Source organism: Sander lucioperca, chromosome 11 (genome assembly GCF_008315115.2).
Source record: "Sander lucioperca isolate FBNREF2018 chromosome 11, SLUC_FBN_1.2, whole genome shotgun sequence".
In the NCBI taxonomy this organism is placed as follows: Eukaryota; Metazoa; Chordata; class Actinopteri; order Perciformes; family Percidae; genus Sander; species Sander lucioperca.
This window is the reverse complement of record NC_050183.1, coordinates 8,584,111-8,605,876: the sequence shown is the minus strand read 5'-3', so window position 1 is coordinate 8,605,876 and position 21,766 is coordinate 8,584,111. Positions and strand designations below refer to the sequence as shown.

The window sequence follows — 21,766 nt, the reverse complement described above, 5'->3', positions numbered from 1 at the left end:
TTTTAAACTTAATTTGTAAAGTGCACAAAGGCCTTGTAAAGTTTATGCATTAGAACGTCTTTAGTGAACCACTATTGATTTACTTAAATGTCCAGACACACACTTTGAATTCAGTAACATCAAGTTGACGTAGAGAAGTAGAAGAAGAATCTACATGAATAATTCAACCCATTTTACATATAGAGAAGGAGAGTGTGTAGTACAGTATGGGGACAAAACTTCTGTATCTCTAAACTAAGATCCTGATGCACTGATGTCTTTTCTTGGCTTCTCTACATCTTTCATTAAATACAAATATCAGTTAAAGTTCCCCTCCACTCAAATATGTTTTTCTTCTTTTTCTATTTGATTGTTTGAGTTTCACTGTACAGAATTATGAATGTGCAGAGTTTGACAGTAGACGGATATTTTCATGTTCAGCTGTTTAAAGTTATATGTGCTTATTGAAAATCCCATTTTCAGGGCTTGGCCTACAAGCATGATTTGTAACATCACAAATAGTTTGAAGCCAATCCTCGTCCAATATTCAACTTTCAAAAGTCTGATGTGATAACTTGAAGCCTCTTTACAGTGTAGTAGGAAACACCTGTTGTCGAGAGACTGTCCTCCCCCGAAAAAATGCCCCATAAGTCTTCTTTTTAAGCAGCATTTAGAGCCATTTACATTTATAGTGGTGGCATCCTCTGGTGACTGTAGTAGTTTTGAAGGGAGCAAGGAATGAAGCAAAAAGGAAGGTGACGAAGTATAAAAACAAACACTGGACTTTTACTAGGAGACCAGGATTCGTGTCTGTTTTTTTTTATTTTACAAAACAAATGGAACTACGTCATGATGCCGGAATAACCGTAAGTGAAGTAACATAACAGATTAATGCATTCTAATGAACGCTTCGTATAGTACAAAAATGTATGCACACCAATTTGTGTGATATCCTACGAAACTAGGCGACCGCCGTTTAGTCACGTAACTACCATGGCCCCTGAAAGGACTGTCATCTGGTGGTGCCTGTAGCCGGCTCATAGTCACCTATCTGTGGCTAAACACCTCTACCAACTGCCGCTGATATGACGGAGCTCTGTAGCTGGCGTCACAGAGCTCTGTAAACACAACTAGCAACTGCCGCTCAGATGTTATCGTTCTATCGCACTATAGACTGCTCACATTACAGCACTTAGTTTAAAATACTTTTATTATAGGTATATAATATATGGTCTATTGGTGAAGTAACATTGATCACTTTGAGCGGGGGATACATTTTGTCCCCACTGGGGATAAAAATAATAGTCATATAGGCTAGGCCTATGTGTAGGCCTGGTTCATGAGAACAGCCTGAACAGATGTAGGCTACTAATCTTAACCCAAACCACAATCTTTTTCTAAACTTAAGTAGTTTTGGTGCCTAAACGTAACATCATTGTGACCGTTTCACAACGTTAACAACGTGTTATAAACTGCCGTTATGTTCCCTGGTTTAGATATTAGGACGGAAAACGCTCATGTGGGTTGTATTTCCTGCCACCGCTAGGGGCAATAATTTATAAAACGCTCTTATAGGTCATATTAGATGGTAGGCTACCATTGGTAGGGATAAACAACCTATATAGTATGGTTTGGAGGACTTGTTGGTTGTCCATCAGTTCAAATAGATTTAGGATTTTTAATGAAGGAGAAGTATGTCATTTTTAAAGATTTTAACAAGATCATTTTACTTTTTTATGTGAAAAGAACATATTAGAATTGAAATACCCTACAGGTAAACATTAAATCTTTAACTTTGGCAAGTTGTCACAAGGAAGAAGAAACTCCAGAAATGAACATCCATAATATTTTCAGTTTATTATACAGTCAAACAGAATTACAGTGGGTCACCTCTAATGCTATCATTTATAACAGTATAAGACTTTGGGTGTTTTACAAGCACTATGTTAAAAAGAAATGCCTACCTATTTAATTACGATTATTTGTACTTTTTTCACATTGTGTTTTGTCTTTATTTATGTGGCTTTATCACTTGAAGAGCGTGGTTGATATCAAAACTCAGTTGTACTGTACACTACATGGGACAGATTAACTGAATCGTCATTATCATATATGATCTATTTTATTTGTTGTGGTTGAATAAAGTCACATGTGGTCAACATATAGGCCTACAATAACTCTGACTCTCATATCTCTTGTGTAAGCAGGCATTGGCTAAAAAAAGAACATTATATCATTATCTGCTTTGACCATGTCCTGTCCCCTCCCTCATTCACATGGTGACTATATGCTCGTGCTGATGACCAGCCTATATGCTCAGCATATAGTCACCATGTGGACTATGTTACTGGTTGAGAGGTGACATTTAAATTTAACTTCACAATGTGGCAAGCTGTTGTTTAAACATGCAAAGGGAAAACACGGGGCATAATATTTATAGCATATGAAATAGGGAATGAACATTAGGCTATTGAGCCTATATTTAAGACGAGTTTTAGTTTTACGTTACTGTTTGAAGCAATTGTTTAGAAGACTTTTTAGAACGTATAATTTATAAATTGATACCGAAAGTGGGAGTTTTTTTTTTTTTTTTTTTTTTTTTTTTTTATAACTAAAAGGGAAAATCATATGCCAGCTGTCAAGCGAGAGAAAAATAGCCTAATTTCTTGGAAATTGTCAATATAACTCTGCACCTAACTAACTGTAGCACAGCCTGTATGTTGCTGAATCGTTGCGGCAATAAACGGAGCTGTACAGAGAAGAGCAGACCTACAACATCCGGGCAATAGTCAGCTTGCGCAGAAACGGAATGGCGGAGGTAAGTGAGCGAAAACGAGGAATGTAATGAGTCAAATGATAGAAAAACTGGACCGAATTTAAGTATTGTGTCACGCTGTACGGTATACAAGAGTGTCGACGCTTTCACCGGCCGGTGAACGCCGGCTGAAAGAGGGCTACGGGGGCATTTTAACTGGGGAGCGGGGAAAGAAATGGAGAACCTCTCCAGCGTATCGCCTCTCTCCGCGTTCTTAGCTTTAAAGAGCCATTCCCTCCGCCTTGATAGTAAGTCAGTAGAAAACAATAGGGAGCCTGGCGGTGTCGGTGCTGAACTATTTCAGGTGCGCCCCGGCGGGCGACGAAGTGGATTGAGTGAAAAAGTTGGGAGAGATGTCATGACTTGGTGGCGTTAAACTCTGACTCTCTCTTTCGGAAATATTGAGAACTAGTTATTTCCTTCTTGTGCTACTGGTAGTGAGCCGGGGAGAGGAAGAGACGTTCAGCACCAAGTCACAGGAAAGCGCCCCTGGTCAGGCAGACAGCACTCGATGGGTTGGGAGAGGCACACAGCATTAATATTTAGGTTTTCACTGTAGTTTTAAAACTCATTTGCCGAGGAATGAGGAGGAATGTCTTTTAGAAGTATAATCTAATTAAATGAGTGGTGGCACTCAATGGGAACTAGGTGGGATTGTTTACACCCTGTCCTGTAGCCTACTAACCGAATTTATTTCACTCCTGTATTAAACTCTTATGTGGCCTCAAGTTGCATGTCTTCATCAAAGACATATGTTCCACTTTAACTTAATTCTTTTAGCCCAAAGCCTGTCCGCCTATTGGAAAACAAGTTGATACACTTTTGGAAAATGCTGTCACCCCATATTAAATACTATTAGCTGTTATGTGTTGGTTTTAAGAGGAATATGGCATTATATAACACCAAAACCAAATTGGGTTGTCTGATTATTCTGTTGGCGATTTTAGAGAGATTATATTAAAGTTATAGATGAGTGCCACACATCGATTCAGTAGGATTTTTTAAAATGATACTTGTACCCTACAGCAGGTCTCATTTGTTTAAAAAGGGTGGTTTAAAAGTCAGGAGTCAGCTGATCTGTAATAGGATGAGCCAGGATCAGCCATGTTTGTGTCTACATGTGTGCACGTGTGCCATGGACACACAGAGGAATGTGCTGCCATAATGCATCCCCATGCTGTTTTACATGGCGTAGAATGTCCGTACAAGTAACATTGTGTTTGTGTGTTTCTGCAGGTGGATTAAAAGCCCCTGCAGAAAAGTGTGGAGGTTGTGGCCTAGTGGAGAGTGGAGGAGGTACAGTGATGAAGGCCCTCAGCAGGAGAAGCAGCAGCAAGAAGTCTTAACAGGCCTTAGAGGACTTGGAAGAGAACGTTTCGCCCCATGAAGATGGCCGCGCAGTCCCACACTGTATGGTCAAGTTTAACTTTGTCGGTATACGTTAAAGTTAGCTGCTGTATGAAAGCCACAGTCTCTTCAGCAACTTATTTTTCTGCAGACCTTACTACATCTTACTGCACTTGCATACCCATTGTCACAGTATTCTTACTATTGAAATGTATGCTTTGATTTAAATTACTAAACTAATGCACTTATAACACTTGAGTGTTATTGAAGTTCTTTTTTAATTGATTAAAGTTAGGTTTACAAGATATTTATACATTATTTGCAAAAGAAATGATGTAAACAACACAGTTCTGAATCTGTCAATCACAGGACCTAAATCATTCATCACATTATGTAACTGAATGCAGAGACTTAATAAACAGAAAATAATTTGGATACAAACAGATAAGCCCTCTGAAGAAACACAAATTACATTGTTTTCACGCAACCCTCAGACTAAAGTTGCACTACTGCCATTTACAGTATATATTTCAAAACCACCTGACCGTACATCTACTCCATAACAGTAACAAAGCTCTATCAGAGCCCATACTCACACCTGTTGACAGGAGCTGCACTTACACACACAGAAACAGCTCCATGCTTTACATAGTGTCACTGTCTTTCCCTTTGGCCATTAAGGCTAAGGTGGAGTAGTGCAAACTAAACATGGTCTAATCAGCAGCAGCAGTTAACAGATAATAGATTTGCTTTACAGACCTTCCTAAAGCGCTCAACCGTGTGGTTTTGGAAGTAAAAATCCAATTCATTTTCTACATAAGGATTTTGATTATTAGCCATAATGTCTACACCATCCTAGGTAGACTTACCACGAGCTATAAGATTGTGAAATTAAGTTTTTTTTTGCCCCTGTAGGAGCCAGAAGGCCAATGATATCAACCTTGTTTTAAGAAAAACAATTTTTATTCGCGATGTCATGGAGAAGTACCACACAATACACAACCCCACACCCTAAGCTTAACAGCGACGGCTCTGATTGGTAGAGCTCGCTGTTACCATGGAAATGTTTACCCCACCCGCGAACGGCTATAGCGAGCTACTGTCAATGATAAGTCTATGATCATTTATCTATACACTCTTGTACCTTTGCCTTTTTTTGCCGTTTTAAAAATGTTTTTTTTTTTTTTGCGCCAAATCAAATGTTTTATGATCACGATTTATCTCGTAGCTGGTTGGCTCTATGCCCATGGCCACAAAATGCAAAGCAAAGAAAAATAGCATCCTTTTTTTCTTGTAACTTGGCTAAATAGCACATTTAAGAGTTGCATTTATTAGAACATACTTCCTTTGAAAACTAAGCTCAGTAAATGATATAAAACACAGCTGTTGATTATTGCATCTGCTTCAACCCCTTTTAATCTTGACTGATATGAAAAGAGCTGTTCTGGGTTTCACTCTGCAAAGGTATTGTTTGAAATGTTGTGGCTGTTTAAGAGTGAGTCTGCAAACTAAGTGAGAGCTTTGGAGATATTTGGACAAAAGAGGAAAAAATACCAAGAGTGTCCATGAGATCATTGAGGCGACAGATGTCTGAAGGAGGTTATTTTTCAAGAAATGTGAAAGTAACCCACTCATCTCCCTCCACCTGTCGCTGTCTCCCTCTGTAACTCCCTGTATGTAGGCCGGTGAGCTTCCTTTGGAGGAGCTGCTGGCTCTGTATGGTTACACAGTGTCCGATCCAGAGAAGGAGACCTGTCGCATCGCTGCCAGACTGCCAGACATGACACTGGACAAGGTGAGATACAACGCCAAGAACGCAGAGAACCGTTAATTCCTGAAGTATTTATGAGTGTATTCTGTGTTATTGTGTTCTTTGCTGTGCTTTGCTATAATGCGCTGTTGCATTGCTCTTCATTTGTATTGTACAGGATCAGATAACTGAGGCTCTCTTTCCTGGGGAGGAGGACGAAGAATCGTCAGCTGATGATCTCACCCCCTCAGTCACCTCAAACACCTCAGATCTGCTCCGCCGCCTCCAAGGTAACCCACACATACACGTACATTTACACACCACTATATGCCTTTTTAAGTTATCTAGGCAAAAGAAAAGTTAGAAAATAGGGGGGGGGGGGGGTTTAGCTTCATAAATTCAAGACCCACATGCACACTCAGGGCCTTTTTCTGATGAAACTGTGTATAGCTGTCCTGAAAGAAAGGAACATCCCTGGAGCCTTTGTTTTTGGTGGAATATTTTCTCATCGTTCAATTTAAAATCCATGCTTTGCTGAGACTGCAGCATGTTACTTACAGCCAGGCGGCACATTGCAATAACATGACATGCCAGAGTTTATGATGTCAAGAAATTACATGAAAGCTTTGATTTGTTTATTTCTGTATAATGTGATATGGGAACTTCCTGGTATAGTAGCATGTACTGCTTTATGTGTTCTCTCTCCATATGACTAAATGATGTCAAAGACACTCAAACATTTCTAAACGGAGGAAGTTTAAACATATTCAAACAGCCTGCCCCTGGTGCTGAGTCCACAAAATATCCTGAAAACCAAATATATGGCAGGTACGCTGCTTTTGCCTCCTTTATCTATCCAGGAGAGATTACCTGAGCACTCAGTTTCTCTAAAGGTAAACGAGAGGAGGTGCCTTGTTCGTCTTTGATTCTTTACTGGTCACTGCTTTATCTGCTGAGTAAGATATATAGCATTTTATCATGTCCACACTGTCTATACATTTCAGTGCTACCCACTGCTGTCTTGGGTGGGTTTCACTTGAGAGATATGTATCTCAATAGAAAAAAAAAATGGAACATGTATGAAGTTTCCGAAATACTATTTGAAGGTACTGTGATTTGTCAGCATCAAGAGGATTGACAAAATCTTCTGACGTGCAGTATGTGTACAGTTTTTTAAATGATCCCCTGATCCTCCTCTCTGATGGTTTGTCTCTCAGGTAGAGACAGAGACACATTAGTCAGCTCATCAGATGAGGACTCCGACGATGCCTCTATTCCCTCCAATGAACAGCACAAGGTAGGCCACCGACGGCTCCAACACACATCTTATGATCAGTGGGTCTTTCTGAAACATACACAAGATTCTGATTCAGTTTAACTAAGAGGCATTAAGCATAATGTACAGTAGGTTGCAGTTTGCATGAATTTATGGGAGAGAAAATTGGATGGGGGGGGGGCTGTCTTAAATTTGATCCAATGGGCACTGGAGTTTATTTTGGGTTTTTTTGTAAGAATTTTTGGGGCTTTTCCTTTTTACTCAATAGTGACAGTGGAAAGGGGGAGGGGGGAGAGTGAGGATGACACGAAGCAAAGGGCCGCAGGTCGGATTCAAACCTGGGTCGCTGCAAAGGACTCAGCCTACATGGGGCGCATGCTCTGCTGGGTAAACTGGATGCCACCCCGGCAGTGGAGGTTTTGACAGCTTCAAAAGCTGTACACATCTTGTACCATAGACTGTATAAAAGTGAAGCCAATGTGCAAGTGCCTTTAAACCTGTATTCTATCTAATTTTCAGCAGGGGGCGACTCCACTGGTTACAAAAAGATGTCAGATTGTATAAAAGTGAGAAAACCTTTTTCACTTGATTTATTACCTTAGTAACCCTTTTTATAATGGGTTTATGGTCTCAATTGCTAGCTTCAAGTCTTCTTCAATACAGCATGATGATCATTTAGTCAATTATGGTCCCATTTATTTTAAAATAGAAAATAAAGCAGGGCATGCTTTAAGGCATGGCTAGTTTGTGATTGACAAGTTGCTACCATGGCGAACTGTCAATCAGGATAGAGGCTTAACAATGCGTAGCCATGGCACTGTTCACATTTAAATAGCCGTAAACTTGTTTTTGGGTGTCCGTGTTTTTGTCTCAGAACTTTGATCCTTTTACTGTTAATTGTAACTTGTGTTACTTGTTAATTTGGTCGCCTAAAAACTTCTTGTTCATGTCCTTGTATTTTCAAGTGGGCAGGTCTGCCTAAAGAACCCTATCACACAGCACAGACTTCAACAAAATGTCAGCCTTTATTATATGACCCATTTCCAAGCTATGACTGTGTCTTTGATTTCATTCTCAGGAGATCATGGTTGGCTCTATGTACCAGGCAAAAATCCCTCCACTCCGTTCATATTCCTACCAGGAGAGAGGTAAGCAACTGAAAAGATCTTTTGTTGCTGGGTTAGCTCCCACTGGAGGTATCAAACAAGACACTGCCAAACACATCTCTATCTACCTTCACTGTCTTTTTCTGTCTCTCAATCAGTTTTTTTTTTTTCTATCTCCTCCCCTTCCCAAATACTCATCTTCTTTCTCTGTCTCTTCCACTGCATTTGCCCTCATACCCTAAACCTTTTGTTGTTGCTCTAGACTGCAGCAGTGAGGACCAGTTGTTGTGGAGGCCGGGTGTTCTGCCAGTGCAGGAAGTAGAAGAGTTTTTGCTGAATGCACAGAGCCCACATGGCCAGCAGGGGCCATCATGCACACAAACACGAGGAGACACTGTCAGAGACAACCAACAGGTTTAGTAACTTTAAATTGCATTCCAGAAGACACTGTCAAGTAGTGTATTCCGGCTGATTGTGGTAACATGTGCTGTAAGTACTGCTCGCTGTCTTTGCTTTCTTAATATTTAGTTGTACCGCTTTTGTCACAAAACGTGTCCCTATGTCTCAAGGCTTGAAAAACTACCTCAACTTAATGCAGTTGATAGTGGATGATGGTTTGGTCAGTCTTTGTCAGTGGTCAATCTGGAGTTCTTCCACTCAGTGTAAAATAGAGATCAGATTTTGCAGCCGTTACGTCTCCTTTGTAACAGTCTAACCCTTTTGTCTCATCCATTCTCTTGATTCTCAGGCACTGTATGAACTAGTAAAATGCAACTTTAATGCAGAAGAGGCACTGAGACGACTACGCTTCAATGTGAAAGTGTTCAGTGGTAAGAACCTTCCTGTTGTCCTACAGTACTTTTTCCAACCTGCTATTATACTTATTTATAATCCACTCAATGACCGTGATAATGACTAATGAAACTATGTATAATTCACAACTTCTCACAGCTGTAGAACAAGCTTCCTTCACTCCATGAGCGGGGCAGGATCTTTGGTACTGAAGACAGATTGTATTGCATTGAAACCACCAAATCTGAAAGAAAACCACAAAACTTTTGTTTGGTTTTGTTTGTTAAACTCCTTCCCACAAAGGAGCCTACCAAGTTGTGTAGACTAAAAAGCCACACACAACAGAAGTGGAGTCCTACCTTCCTCCAGCTATTGATATGGTCTCAAACTGAAAGCTATCCCTCAGTCAAACAACAGCTTTGAGTATTTTATGCAAAAATGGCAAGGATCAGCATATCAACAAGATCAGAAACAGACATTTTGCTCTGCAGATGGATAAAGTAACTGACAGGAATAAAGGCTGTTTTTCGATACCATTGTCAGATTTGTTGATGCAGATGATGTGAAGGAGAATTACAGTGGGTTTTAATTTTTTTCACTTCTTTGAAAGATGATCTGAAATTGGGCAATGGCTAGTAAATTAGAGGGGCTCCCAAATGCTCATCAAGTGCAATTTTGCCAAGGTCCAGTCAGTCGACGTACTGTATGACATAAAGAGAAGCACTTGCATCCAAGTGCTGTCCCTATCAGAGTCCTGAGCTGAGCTACGTAGGTAATGACAAACTGTAGAATGAGATTATAATCTTGGGAAATTAAAAGAATTCACTAGCCCACAAGTTTAAATCTATCAAGTCAAAACTGGACATTGAGAGGCGACATCAAAACCCTGCTTTGTGATCATCTACAGCAGGGGCCTTCAACGTTTTTTAAGCCAAGTACCCCTGAACTGAAAGAGAGACGGAGCAGGGACCCCCCACTACATACAGTATATTGTATAAAATGAAGTTGCATGCAACTGGGCCTACAATACCATGTAGGGCTGCCTAAAACCTTTTATGCATTGTCTTTTTGCATAGAATACTAAGCTATTAAGCCTAATAATTGTTGGCATGATTTTATTAATCATGTTTTAATGTTAAAACATACATATGGCACAGTGGATTATTAATTAATGAACTATCTGTGGATGGCTATCTTAGTGACTACCTTACCAATAGGCCAGTACGCCTATCAACCGTGGGGATTTATATTTGCTAATAATATGTTGGATTTTTGAAAAAACTTTCAAAAATTAACAAGGCCCCCCTGCTTTGAGGACCCCCTAGGGGTCCAGGACCCCCTGTTGAAGATCCCTGATCTACAGCACAAAGCTGTGATTGCATTGCATTAATTAAAAAAAAAAAAAAACTGTTAAAAAAGAAAATGATGCTAACAATTAATTAAAATGAATGTGTTAGTGCTAAAATACCTCCGGTGCTCTTCCCTCTCTTTAGAAGAGCTCTGTGCCTGGAGTGAGGAGGAGTGTAGGAGTTTTGAGCATGGCTTTCGGGTTTACGGGAAAAACTTCCACCTCATTCATGCTAATAAGGTGAGTGCACAGTCAAATCTTTCCTGACTGATGATGAGAGCTTTTTCTCAAAGCAAAAACGTTTTCCTCCTCCTCAGGTACGAACGCGCTCCGTTGGGGAGTGTGTGGAGTATTACTACATGTGGAAGAAGTCTGACCGTCACGAGTACTTTACCCAGCAGGCCACCAGGCTCAGCCGCAAGAAGTTCAGCCTCCAATCAGAGAGCATGTGAGTACTGCTGGAACACAAATGACAAGATTGATGGCCGCCTGAGCTCAAGCATACGTGAATTGTAAACAGGAACGTGAGACCTTAGTATTTCTGCTATTCAGTATGCTGAAATACTAGAATATATAATCATGGAAAGTTACAACTTTTAGGCTGTGAGTCATCTTAAATGTATTAAAGACATGTTCATATTATCTTTATGTCTCAGCACATGATTGTATTCTATTTGCCCCTGCAATGAGGATTTCCTGCATGCTCTCATGTGAACTTCCCATTAAATCCATAACAGTCCTATTCCGAGAACCTCTTTCAGTAACACCTGATCTCTTTTAAAGCTGTTTATTTATTCATTCCCATTAGTTATAGCTTTGTCAACGCTATTTATAGTGCACCTCTGCTACTGATCTAATCCCAAATTACAAAACAACATGTACACTGTGTCTTGTTTCCTGGAAAATAGCCCTTATGAATATTGAATATCCAGAGTAGCAGGGCCTGGATTTCTGGAAAAATGTTATGTTTGTTTTTTCATGCAATTTTTTAATTCTTTGAGCACCAAAACAAGTTTCCATTCACCTCCATGGTATTGGGAGAGCAGCAAAGGGTGTGTGCCTTACTCCGATTCTCTGCTGGGCCGCCTGTGCTGCATTCCAGCTGCGCCGCTGTTTTGTTCCGTCTTCCGCCGCGCGCCATACCACACCGGGAGCCTCTCAGAAGCAGAGCATCTTGCTGCCCGACTCGCAGATTTTATTGACTCTACAAGTCCTTTACAGAACAATCACGTGTTTATTAAGATAGTATTCTACCTTCCACTCCAAGCACTCCTGCAGTTAAACTCTATGCCTTCTCTTATAAAAACAGATCTGTGATGTGGTATTACTGTATGTTTTTCCACCTCCAAGATGAATCTCTTGTTGTCCGTGGTGCTGTAAAGGAGACATATTTGCAGCGATGTTTGGAGGGGTGTTTTGGTAAATTGACTGGATAGTCTTGCTGTTTCACTGCCTGCCTGGCTTGTCCGAACGGCCCGCGTGAAAATAGACCTGGCGCGTATATTTAGCGGAGCGGAGAGCCGCTTCACGCACGCTTCGGAGACGTGCCGTAAGGTCGGGAAGTTCAGTGTGGACTTGATCCGTTGTGGAGCAACTATGCTCGACCCAGAGCTGTTCGGACCAATCAATTGTTAGGGCGGGCTTTATACGATGATGGACAGATGATCAACAGTAACATAATCAACCACGTCACCAAAGAACGCTTGGGTTGAATTTGTTTACAACAAAGATGGCTGCCGCTGGAGAATTGAGATGTGTAGATTCCACCATCGCGTCTGTTATGGAAGACAGCGCATTCATTTTAAAAGAGGAACAGCGTGCGTGTAGTTGAGTTCTGTTGACAACTATGTGTCGCTCAACATGCGTCACATACTCCGTTGCTCCGATTGGTTGTAGGTCTATGCAATTGAGTGCAGAGGCATTTTCTTTCCTGGTTCGGTTGAAACACGCCCCATAATCACAGCCCAGTGGAGCAATATCAGACTCATGTTCTGACTAGAATCTGAGTATGACGACGTCAGGCTATCATTCTTCTGCTCTTTGTCTGAAATTGTGTCTTGATAACTTTTCACTGTTGATGCACACTATGTTACACTAACGGTGGTTGTGTTGTGTGCTACAGGGAGGATGGAGACCAGGACGGGGAGGTTGGGGAGCTGGAGGGAAGCAACAATTCCTCAGGCTTGTTGTCTCACAGCTCCATGGCCACTGGGCAGCTGGAGTCCCCGTTACCTCCCCAGTCGAGCCTGGACCAGGACAAACAAGGTAATCAAACACCTGATGTGGTGGCTCATCTTCTGAAAACTGTTGCCACAGTAGAGTAAATTTGCTCTCTTATAGATGACCAACACAAATAATAGTGAAGCATGGGTTACAGCCATAATACCCTGAAATATTATTCCCATTATCTCATGTTTACAGCAAGACAGAATAGCTTGGACAACAAGCACATTAAAACGTTAGAGCACATAAACCTTAGAAGATTTCTACTCTTCAAAGGTCCCATGGCATGAAAATTTCACTTTGAGGTTTTTTAACATTAATATGCGTTCCCCTGCCTATGGTCCCCCAGTGGCTAGAAATGGCGATAGGTGTAAACCAAGCCCTGGGTATCCTGCTCTGCCTTTGAGAAAATGAAAGCTCAGATGGGCCGATCTGGAATCTTGCTCCTTATGACGTCATAAGTAGCAAAGTTACCTCTCCTTTCTCTGCTTTGCCCGCCCAGAGAATTTGGCCCACCCATGAGAGAGAGACATCATGGCTTTCAAACGAGCAAAGTGGCAGTTGGTCAAGGCCACACCCCCACCCTCTACCTTGCCCCCCCCCCCCCCCCCCTCTCTTCTCCTCAATAGCTACAGACACAGAAATGGCACATACTAAGGAAAGCTCATTGTGGGACTGGCTCTAGTGGCTGTAATTCTGCACCAAGGCTGAATTTCAGGAAAGAGACTTCAGATACAGTATTAGGGGACCACTAAGGTCTATATAAAAGCATCCAAAGAGCACCATGTCATGGGACCTTTAAGTTCCATTTGAAGTGGAAGCTGGTTTGTGAATAGAGCATATAGTAAAATAGTCCCAGTGTGCCTTTGAGGATTTAGTTTGGTTTCCCGTAACGCTGGAATCAGAGCTGTGCATCTTTCTGTATTTAACCGTTTACTGTACATACCATGTCAGACACATATTTCAAATCCCATAATTTTCTTCTATTCATTGTGTTTTAACATGCAATTCTATGGATTTCATTTATATCTATTGATTGTCTTATTTTGAAAACATGGTTTTATTCTGACATCACATATTCATTATCTTCTGTTATGAATCATTTTTATGTCTCACCTCTTTTGTTTTCCCCACTCTTTTCTTGCCTCTTGTGTGTCCTGTGTTGTTGTGTTTGTGCGTGCACGTATGCATGTCTGTATCTGTATGTGTGTGCATGCACACCTGTTGACATGGTGCTCCAGAGGAGGAGAGCCGTCCCCGCCGCAGGCGAACTCCCCGCTTTCTCTTAAAGCCATGAACTCGGTCCACACAGGCCACAGAAAGCAGGCTGGGCCTGCAGGTAAAGAAGGCAAGACGAGAGAATTAGAGAAGATGAATACTGTGGTGGTTGGGAACAAATCTCATTAACTTGCCTGTGGTAGATAATCTAATCAGAGCCAAAAGGCACAGGGCTATTGTATACCATAAAGTAGGCCATAAAGCCTCCTCTGGCTATTCAATAAATGCCACTAATTATCTAACAGATAATTTCAGGATGAATTCAACCTTTGCCCTCTTGACTTTTGTATTTTTTTTTTTTTTATGTTTAAGTACATTTGATATTTACCATCTCATATGTTCAAAGTGTAACATTTAACCGTAACCCTAGGTTAAAATTAAAATCACTTGTATTTACTAAGAATACGTTTACAGTTTGTTGTTATGGCTGCAGTGCATATCGACAACTTACACACACACACGTATAAGGAATTCACAATGCAAATCAACAAAATGAAATAATCATACATATTGCTCTCGTACTGAAGCAGATAAATTGTTCCCATGCATTTGGCAAGAGAGGGCAACTCATACGTCCTTATGCAAATGAAATGATTGTGTGTTAATTTAAGAGCCACTTTGATGCATGTTTCTGTCAATTACTTCCATAGCTAAAGAGAAACTCACTGACGCCATAATTTACAGTTTCATAAATGTGGAATAAACACTTTTGTAAGCAGCTGTATTTACTGTGTGTACACAAGTTTTAGTTCACTGAAATGTTTTGGATAAAGCTAATTTAACTGAAAACATCCAGTATGTGAACATTTCTGGAACATATAAAGCAAGATTACATGACTGACTTACAGACATTTTGTTGATCTGTCCAGATGGTGAGCTGGTGATGGGGCTGTCAGACTTGTGTGGTGACGGATGTCCTCAGCAGCTCTTTGGCTGTCCCTTCTCTCTCCCGCCCATGGACGGCCTGCGGGATCCTGACCCAGGCAGTTGTTGTCCCTCAGCTCTAGTTCACCTCCAGTCCCCGCCCTCCCTCCAGAGCTCCCAGTGGGCTGGCGGGAGCCCTCCGTCCTGCCATGACGACTATCGCCTCCCAGGCTCCTGTTTTTACCAGCTGCACATGCGTAGTGGACCTTTTGTTTCCGAGGGCCCTGACTGTGACACAGCAGGCGGTGGGACTGGCTCCCCCCACGGGCTGCAGGTAGAGTTTAGCCTGCCGTCTGCCTCACCTCCCTCATCTTCTGTTCTCCCGTCACACTTCCAAGCATTTGGCAGCCTGCTGTGCTCCTCTCCCGTCCAGCATCCCCGCTCTCTCACACAGTGAAGAGACATGGGGAATTCAAAACTGAGTGGTACTCTTCATGGTTTGCCCTGTGTCTATATCTTTTGATCGGTGTTGGTATTTACACAGGGCTTGAAAAAAAACCAGGACAAAAAGTGCATTTACCTTACTTGGTGAAAAAGAAAGGACCTACTACCTGTGTTAGGGGGTTACTCGCCTGTTTGAACCCGCTTTTTAAACTGAGACACTTGAACCCTCTGTCCATTGTGGAATGACGAGTGTTAATCACTACTTTCAGGGCAGAGCTATTGATTGGCTATGATTAATACATACTGTACTTGTGAAAGTGCAGTGCAGATGATGAGAGCTGCAGTGGCCATGCAAACAAACCAGAAGCAAGTGGCTAGCAGTCCTTTTTTTTAATTTTATTTTTTTTTCTAAAACGGATCAATGATTGCCAATGTTAACCACTGTTTCTTTGTTTTCTTATTTATCAGGATGGAAAAGTTTAACTGCAGCTGAAATTTCATCCAAACTTCTTCCTGCAAGAGCCAATGCCATTTAGTTTTAGGTATGTTCTGCATATTGATCAGCACTTTTGCCGCTGCAGCCAGTTGACATGGTTGCTGCCATGCTGACCACAGAGTAAAATCTGTTCCCTCAAAGTATATATAGAATACTTTTATTTAAACTTTTAAGTTTAAATGTCCTCAATGAAGTCCGTAATTGGCTTTCCCTTTTTCGGTTCCTCATGTCGGTTTAGTTTCCACTCCACTTGTCTGAAGAGTTGCGGAAGAGTCAGAATTTAGTTTACATATAAAGAGCTGAAACTAAATAACATTTTCTGAGGTTGAGATTTGAACATGGTCGGAAAAAAAAGAGCTCAATATTTTTTTGCAGGTTTTAGTTTTTGCTTTTGTGGAAGTTTTCATGCTTGTTCTTAATTTGAAGATTTACGTAGAGATTTGCAAAGGTGCAGTGCTTTGTCATCATTTCTGGTCAACGTTTCCATCATGTTGAATATTTCGTACCATTAGGAGGCTGTTTGCCATGCAGATTAGGCATAAAATAAAATGTGTAAATGTAAATGCGAACATAGGTAAGTCACTGACTGCAATCACACTTTTCTCAGGTTCTGCAACTTTGATGATCCCCCAAGACCATTAATCAATGAGAGTCAGTCACTATCACTCTGGACAGGTGATTACGTGATTAGAAGTTTATTGGAATATGACGAATCTTGTCGGTGTAAGAGTAAAAACTAATGGAATAACAGATGTTGGGGTCCAAATATCATGCTGATATGGAATTTATCAGATCTTATGCTTGCCATTTTACATCCAGGTAACGTCCAATCAGTGAACAAAGTGTGAACAAAGGTACATTAGTGATATTTTTAGTGGGACAGATCCAAACTGCGTTGTGGATTTAACAAACACAGAAAATCTCTTTTTTTCCTCTGAAAAGTTTCCTTCACCAATCCCTGCTGCCAGACATAATGAAATACACTGACAAATGTCACAAATGTAGATGCATTAACATTTGTAATAATATATTTTATAGTGCATCTCTAACAGTTTCTCAATTTTTTTCTTGCCTGTGTCCCAAAACTATCATGTTCCCTCAAGTTAGTTGTCAAACTGTCATATGAATTTTGAGGAAGACAAACTTCTCTATTCTCAGTGCACTTTTATCATCGCATAGACAGTATTTAAATGAACTGGCACAGATATTATTCTAAAGTTCAAACCTACAGTTTAATATCTCAAAAGAATATGCCAGTTCCAGGATGAGAATCATATAGACTTAACCCCGATGTGAGGTCCTAGATATGATAAATACATATATGGACAAAGCTTATACTAAAGATTACAGTGAATATTAGTTGATTATTTAATTGATGAGCTTTAAGATACCTCCTTATTAAGAATAATTAAATACATTTGTTTTTGTCACTTCACAAAATCTTTGTGTATCCATTCATACACAACGTACATATGTGGAATTTTCTCCTGCACGTTAGTCACACTCTCTAAAGAGATAAAGGCAAAGTTACAGGGAACGAATGAAAGGATTAAGCCCGAAGTTCTTTCTTCCATCGGTCCTATTTATTCCTCGTTTCTGTCTATAAATGTGGAAGCTCTTCCTGTAATTCCTGTTAAAGCCAAGCCAGTTTCAGATCAATATTTGTTTGGTCTTTGTTTACATGAGGGGGGTGGTGGGGTCACGACTAGACCACGAAGGCAGGAAACGGCGCCGAATCACTCCCTTTAATTCTTTTATTTTTAGCAATTTATATATTGTACTGCTTCTGTTATGTTTGTTTATAATTATTATATTTTGTAAAAATGAAATAAAAAGAAACGATTAAAATGAACATGAGTGAAATATGAGTTACTTTTTAAAAGCTGATACAGCACCTGCACTTGTTTGTGAGACTAGCAGTGGCTCACACACTACTAAATCTTTCACCAGGACGAATGCCCGAGCCTACTCTCCAAACTATGTTTTTCTCACGAAAATACGCAAGAAGTGACACTGGACATGACATAATATCATATGCAACACAGGATTTTTGGATGCCCCCCCCCCCAGAAACAAGCTGTTTGAGAAGTTTCTTTGGATGTTTAGACATTTCTTTCACTGTTTTGTTACCCATTGTTCCTGATAGGAATGCATGCTGACCACTGAAGGAAACTTGTTACAGCAGTATTTCAAGGTGGGAATTTGATACTCAAAAGATACTAGAATCACTTAGTTTTGCCAAGTTGTTAAATTGAATACAAAAGATTTGCTCCACCTTCATCAGAGAGCAAGGGACAATAAAAAATAAAGCAATGATCATCTCTTAACTATATTTTTGGATAAACAACTAGCCAAAGAGAAATATAACAAAACATGGATACAAAATCCAGTTCTGTTGACAATTATTTGACTCTGGTTAGTTCATTTGTTGCAACAGATTTATCTCTCTTCTCCCTCCTGCCAACTCCACCACCTTATCCCACCATCTCCTTTGCTTTCTCCCCTTTACTCCCCCCCCCTCTGGTGCCCTCTGCTGGTCCCAGGCAGCATGTGAAGGAACAGAGCAACGCTGCAGTCATGGCTTCATCACTCGATACAGCATCTACTGTCACATGGAGAGCGGAGCAACAAGTAAGGTTCAAACACAGACGATTGGCTGATATACTGTACTGTGTGTTGTGCCTCACACACGAGTATACAGAAACTACTGTTATTTGCTTGACAAGAATGTTCAAAAGTATTTTAGAGAGCCTTGCAGTGACATGAAAATATAATAAGCATATTTGTTGTGTTTCAGTTACATGGGAAAATAATACATGTATGTCTCTTCACTACGATGGCTGAGAATCATCCGCCAATCAAAACATAAAACCTTACATTTATTAAGCCTTGCCTGTCACAGAAGCAAATGGCAAAAACATTTTCAATCTGCCCCCTTTGACAGACAGACGGTAGTGTTTTACATTGCAGTCTGAGAATTGAATTACCGTAAGTATGAATCAACAGTTTAGCTCACACAGTATGCACTTTAAATAAACCCTTTCTCCATTGACACGATGAATGTGGTCTCTGTATGTATGTGTGTTCATAAATACATCTGTGTGTTTGTCAGAAGACGCCTATTCGGAGCGGACCATCCTGGTGGGTGTCCTCCCCCCGTGTTCATCGTAATGTTTCTCCCTCCTCATCATTGCTGCATGTAGACATGGTGAGATGATCTACCAGTTCAGTTCTATACCAACAATGGTGCAAAAATAAAAAGTTGTTTAAGCTATGGTTTTCAAAACAAGACAGAATAAAGCAGCTAAACGTTTATAGCAAGAAAAAACAATTCCAAAGGTAACAAGTGAAATAATCTCCAGGTATAAAAATATTAGTCTTATTACAAGATGTCCAGGACGCCATATTATACAGTAATAAGGCATCACAACCATAAGTTACCTTGAACCACAAAAAATGTCAATATTGTAATATTGTCTTTAAGCAATATGTAATATTGTGTATTATAGACTGAGACTTATTTGAGTAACTTTCATTGAATCATGGCGGTTTTATCAAACATGTACAGTATATTATTTTCACCATATCCGTACAGTTGTACACACTCGACTGCTGTCCAGTATTGGGGAACACCATAGCGCTCTAATGTAGCAGTTAGGTGTTAAGTTACTTAATGTTTGTATGAAGTATAAAATGAAATGACTGTGGTAGGTCAGTGCTACCTTTAGATGTTACCAGACCAGCAGATGTTCCCTGCTGGTCCAAGGAATAAAAATGAGAGTCGGTACATTTTGTTTAGTTGTAGTTGTGTCTGGAGGGTTGTTTCAGCTACATGTTTTAATATGTAAAAGTGATATTAGAGAATAAGAAGTGCATGTGGAGAGCAGTATACCAGCAGGAAAAGCCCTCATGTGACGCAACTCTCCCTCTATCTCATCTGGCCTCCTGTTCTCCAGGCCAGGTTTCACTGACAGATTAGGAGCTACGCTGCTAATTACATGAGCTATTTGTTTGAGGAGAACAAATGCATAAAAGTGGCCATGTAAGGCACCTCGGGGAAGGCAGCTAAATAAAGTTAATATGTTTTTCCTATTCTGCAGTTAGTTAACAGAAAACAGATCGTATAGGGTTCTTACAAGGCAGAATAACTAAATGACAAAGTGTTTTTTTCCCCCAATTTTTTTTGATAAAAGTGCAATTTACAAGCAAAAAATAGATGCTTTGTTTTCTCTGCTTAACCCTCGTGTTGTCTTCCCATCCACCAGGAATTTGTTGTCCTTCCGGGTCAAAATTTGAAAATATATTGTTTTTGTCACTTTTTCCAATGCATTTGACACTTTAAAAAAAAGTTTTTGTCACTTTTCTCAATGCTTTTTTTAAATTCATGGTCAATAAACCTGATTTATATGACATTCTACATAATTTTTGAGTAAAAAAAAAAAAAAAAAAAAAGCAGGAATTATGAATTGTTTTGACTAATAGCTGAGATCAGAGGATGTTGAGTGAATCACAGACTGGTATCTGTCAAAGTTTAGTCAGGATATGTTTTGAAACCATTTCAACATTTTTTTCAAATGCTATAAAATTGAATAAAACACCCAAAATTAAATTAAAGTAATCATCAATTGTACCTGCGAAGAATGTTGTATGGGTTCCATACAACGTGCATGCATCCATGTTATTTTGGGGCTTTTTTTTTGGTTGTAAGAAACCCCTATTTCTGATATAAAAAAAACTTTAAAAACGGGTCAAATTTGACCCGAGGACAACACAAGGGTGAGATTGAGAATGTAAATCTTGTCAGAAGAAATGTTCTTTATTTCCATTTCAGTTGACAATAAAACAACACAGGGCCATCAGTGTGACTGGTAGCACTAGTTAAACACGGAACATTAACAACACAAGTGTAGGCTACCTCAGGTTAAAAACATCTGCATCCAGCTAGCAATGGCAATTTGTTCCGAAGATTACCAGACAACTTTTTTGTCACAAAGGGCATAATGACCCTCTGAACAAAACTTTAAATGTCCAGACTACCCTTTACAGTGTCTGTGTCTTGTTGCCAGGATAAAGCAGATCATCTGGCCTCCAGTTCCTGACCCTGCATTCAGCAGTCTGACCGCCTGGATCGCCAACTCTCAACGCACAATGGAAAACGTCTACTCCCAGGGAGTGGCTCACACTTCTAAACTAACTGTATGAAGAAGTCTGTGGCTCAAGAGCATGTGGGGAAGCTTGGTGGACCTTTGATCGTTTTCTTATACTGTAGCCCAAACATCAGTAATAGCTTCAGTGTACATTTTGAATTTCTGTGCAGTTGTCACACACACAAGGACAATTTGATAGTAAATATGTTTTTCCAACCCCATATTTTCTTTGATAGAGTTGTCCCTTTTTATGTTTTCATTCTGGCCAAAAAATCCTTAAAGGAACATATTATTTTCATATAATTATTTGATTATTTTTTTGTAAACAAATTGTTCTTTTATAGGGCAGTAATACATTATAGGGAGTTTCCTGACATTGAACAGGTGGAGGGGATCATGCTGCTGGAAGAGCTACTACTAAAATTCTGGAGAACACACATTGTTCTAATGTTTGGGGGGGGGAATGGTCAAACTCACAGATATTGAGAATTGATGCATATCAATGGGAATGTCGGCATTGGTTTATGGTTATGCCACCAGTGCAGAATCAAGAGTAGAGATGGTCCGATACCATTTTTTGCGTATCGGCCGATACCGAGTACCGATCCGATACCAGTGTGTCATATATTTTATTATGTTTTAACAGCTGTATACTACTATCCCTGTATGGATGTGATATTATTTCTATCTTTGTTGTCAGTCTGGCTCAGGTTAAACTCTTTGTGAAACGAACAAACACAAACAATGAACGCCCCAGAACTTTCTTTTATTATCCAGTTTGATAGTCAGTTATAACGGAAAAAAGAACATAAATAAACTACTTTAACGTAGATTTTCTTTAGGGTTTTATTATGTGGTATTGGATCAGTGCATAAACTCCAGTACTTCCCGATAACGATAC

At 40.1% G+C, this 21,766-nt stretch overlaps 1 protein-coding gene and 1 long non-coding RNA gene across 4 annotated transcripts; one reads left to right on the top strand and one right to left on the bottom strand.

Moving 5' to 3' along the window:
• Nucleotides 1-320: 320 nt before the first annotated feature.
• LOC118496306 lies at nt 321-12,527 on the bottom strand. The gene is made up of 3 exons (XR_004898852.1): nt 12,274-12,527; nt 4,991-4,996; nt 321-332 (listed from the first exon to the last, which is right to left on the bottom strand). It is a non-coding gene; the product is annotated as an uncharacterized LOC118496306 (long non-coding RNA).
• Nucleotides 2,565-17,133, top strand: mier2 (mesoderm induction early response 1, family member 2). Of its 3 annotated transcripts, none has more exons than XM_031307398.2 (13): nt 2,565-2,797; nt 4,031-4,204; nt 5,823-5,936; nt 6,070-6,181; nt 7,109-7,188; nt 8,246-8,315; nt 8,536-8,687; nt 9,022-9,103; nt 10,559-10,653; nt 10,731-10,861; nt 12,536-12,678; nt 13,880-13,975; nt 14,784-17,133. In XM_031307398.2, the coding sequence occupies exons 2-13, from the start codon at nt 4,178-4,180 to the stop codon at nt 15,233-15,235; spliced, it is 1,554 nt and encodes a 517-aa protein (XP_031163258.1). In that variant the 5' UTR covers nt 2,565-2,797; nt 4,031-4,177; the 3' UTR covers nt 15,236-17,133. The 3 variants fall into 3 exon arrangements, with proteins under 3 accessions (XP_031163258.1, XP_031163257.1, XP_031163259.1); XM_031307397.2 differs by having other exon boundaries at nt 13,880-13,984; XM_031307399.2 differs by lacking the exon at nt 13,880-13,975.
• Nucleotides 17,134-21,766: the final 4,633 nt, after the last annotated feature.

Bases quoted from the DNA above. Each gene is read 5' to 3' on its own strand.
- mier2 (XM_031307397.2), top strand. From the start codon at position 4,178: ATGAAGATGGCCGCGCAGTCCCACACT. The intron at 7,189-8,245 runs GTAGGCCACCGA...TTTCATTCTCAG, and splicing joins CCTCCAATGAACAGCACAAG to GAGATCATGGTTGGCTCTAT. The intron at 10,654-10,730 runs GTGAGTGCACAG...CCTCCTCCTCAG, and splicing joins ACCTCATTCATGCTAATAAG to GTACGAACGCGCTCCGTTGG.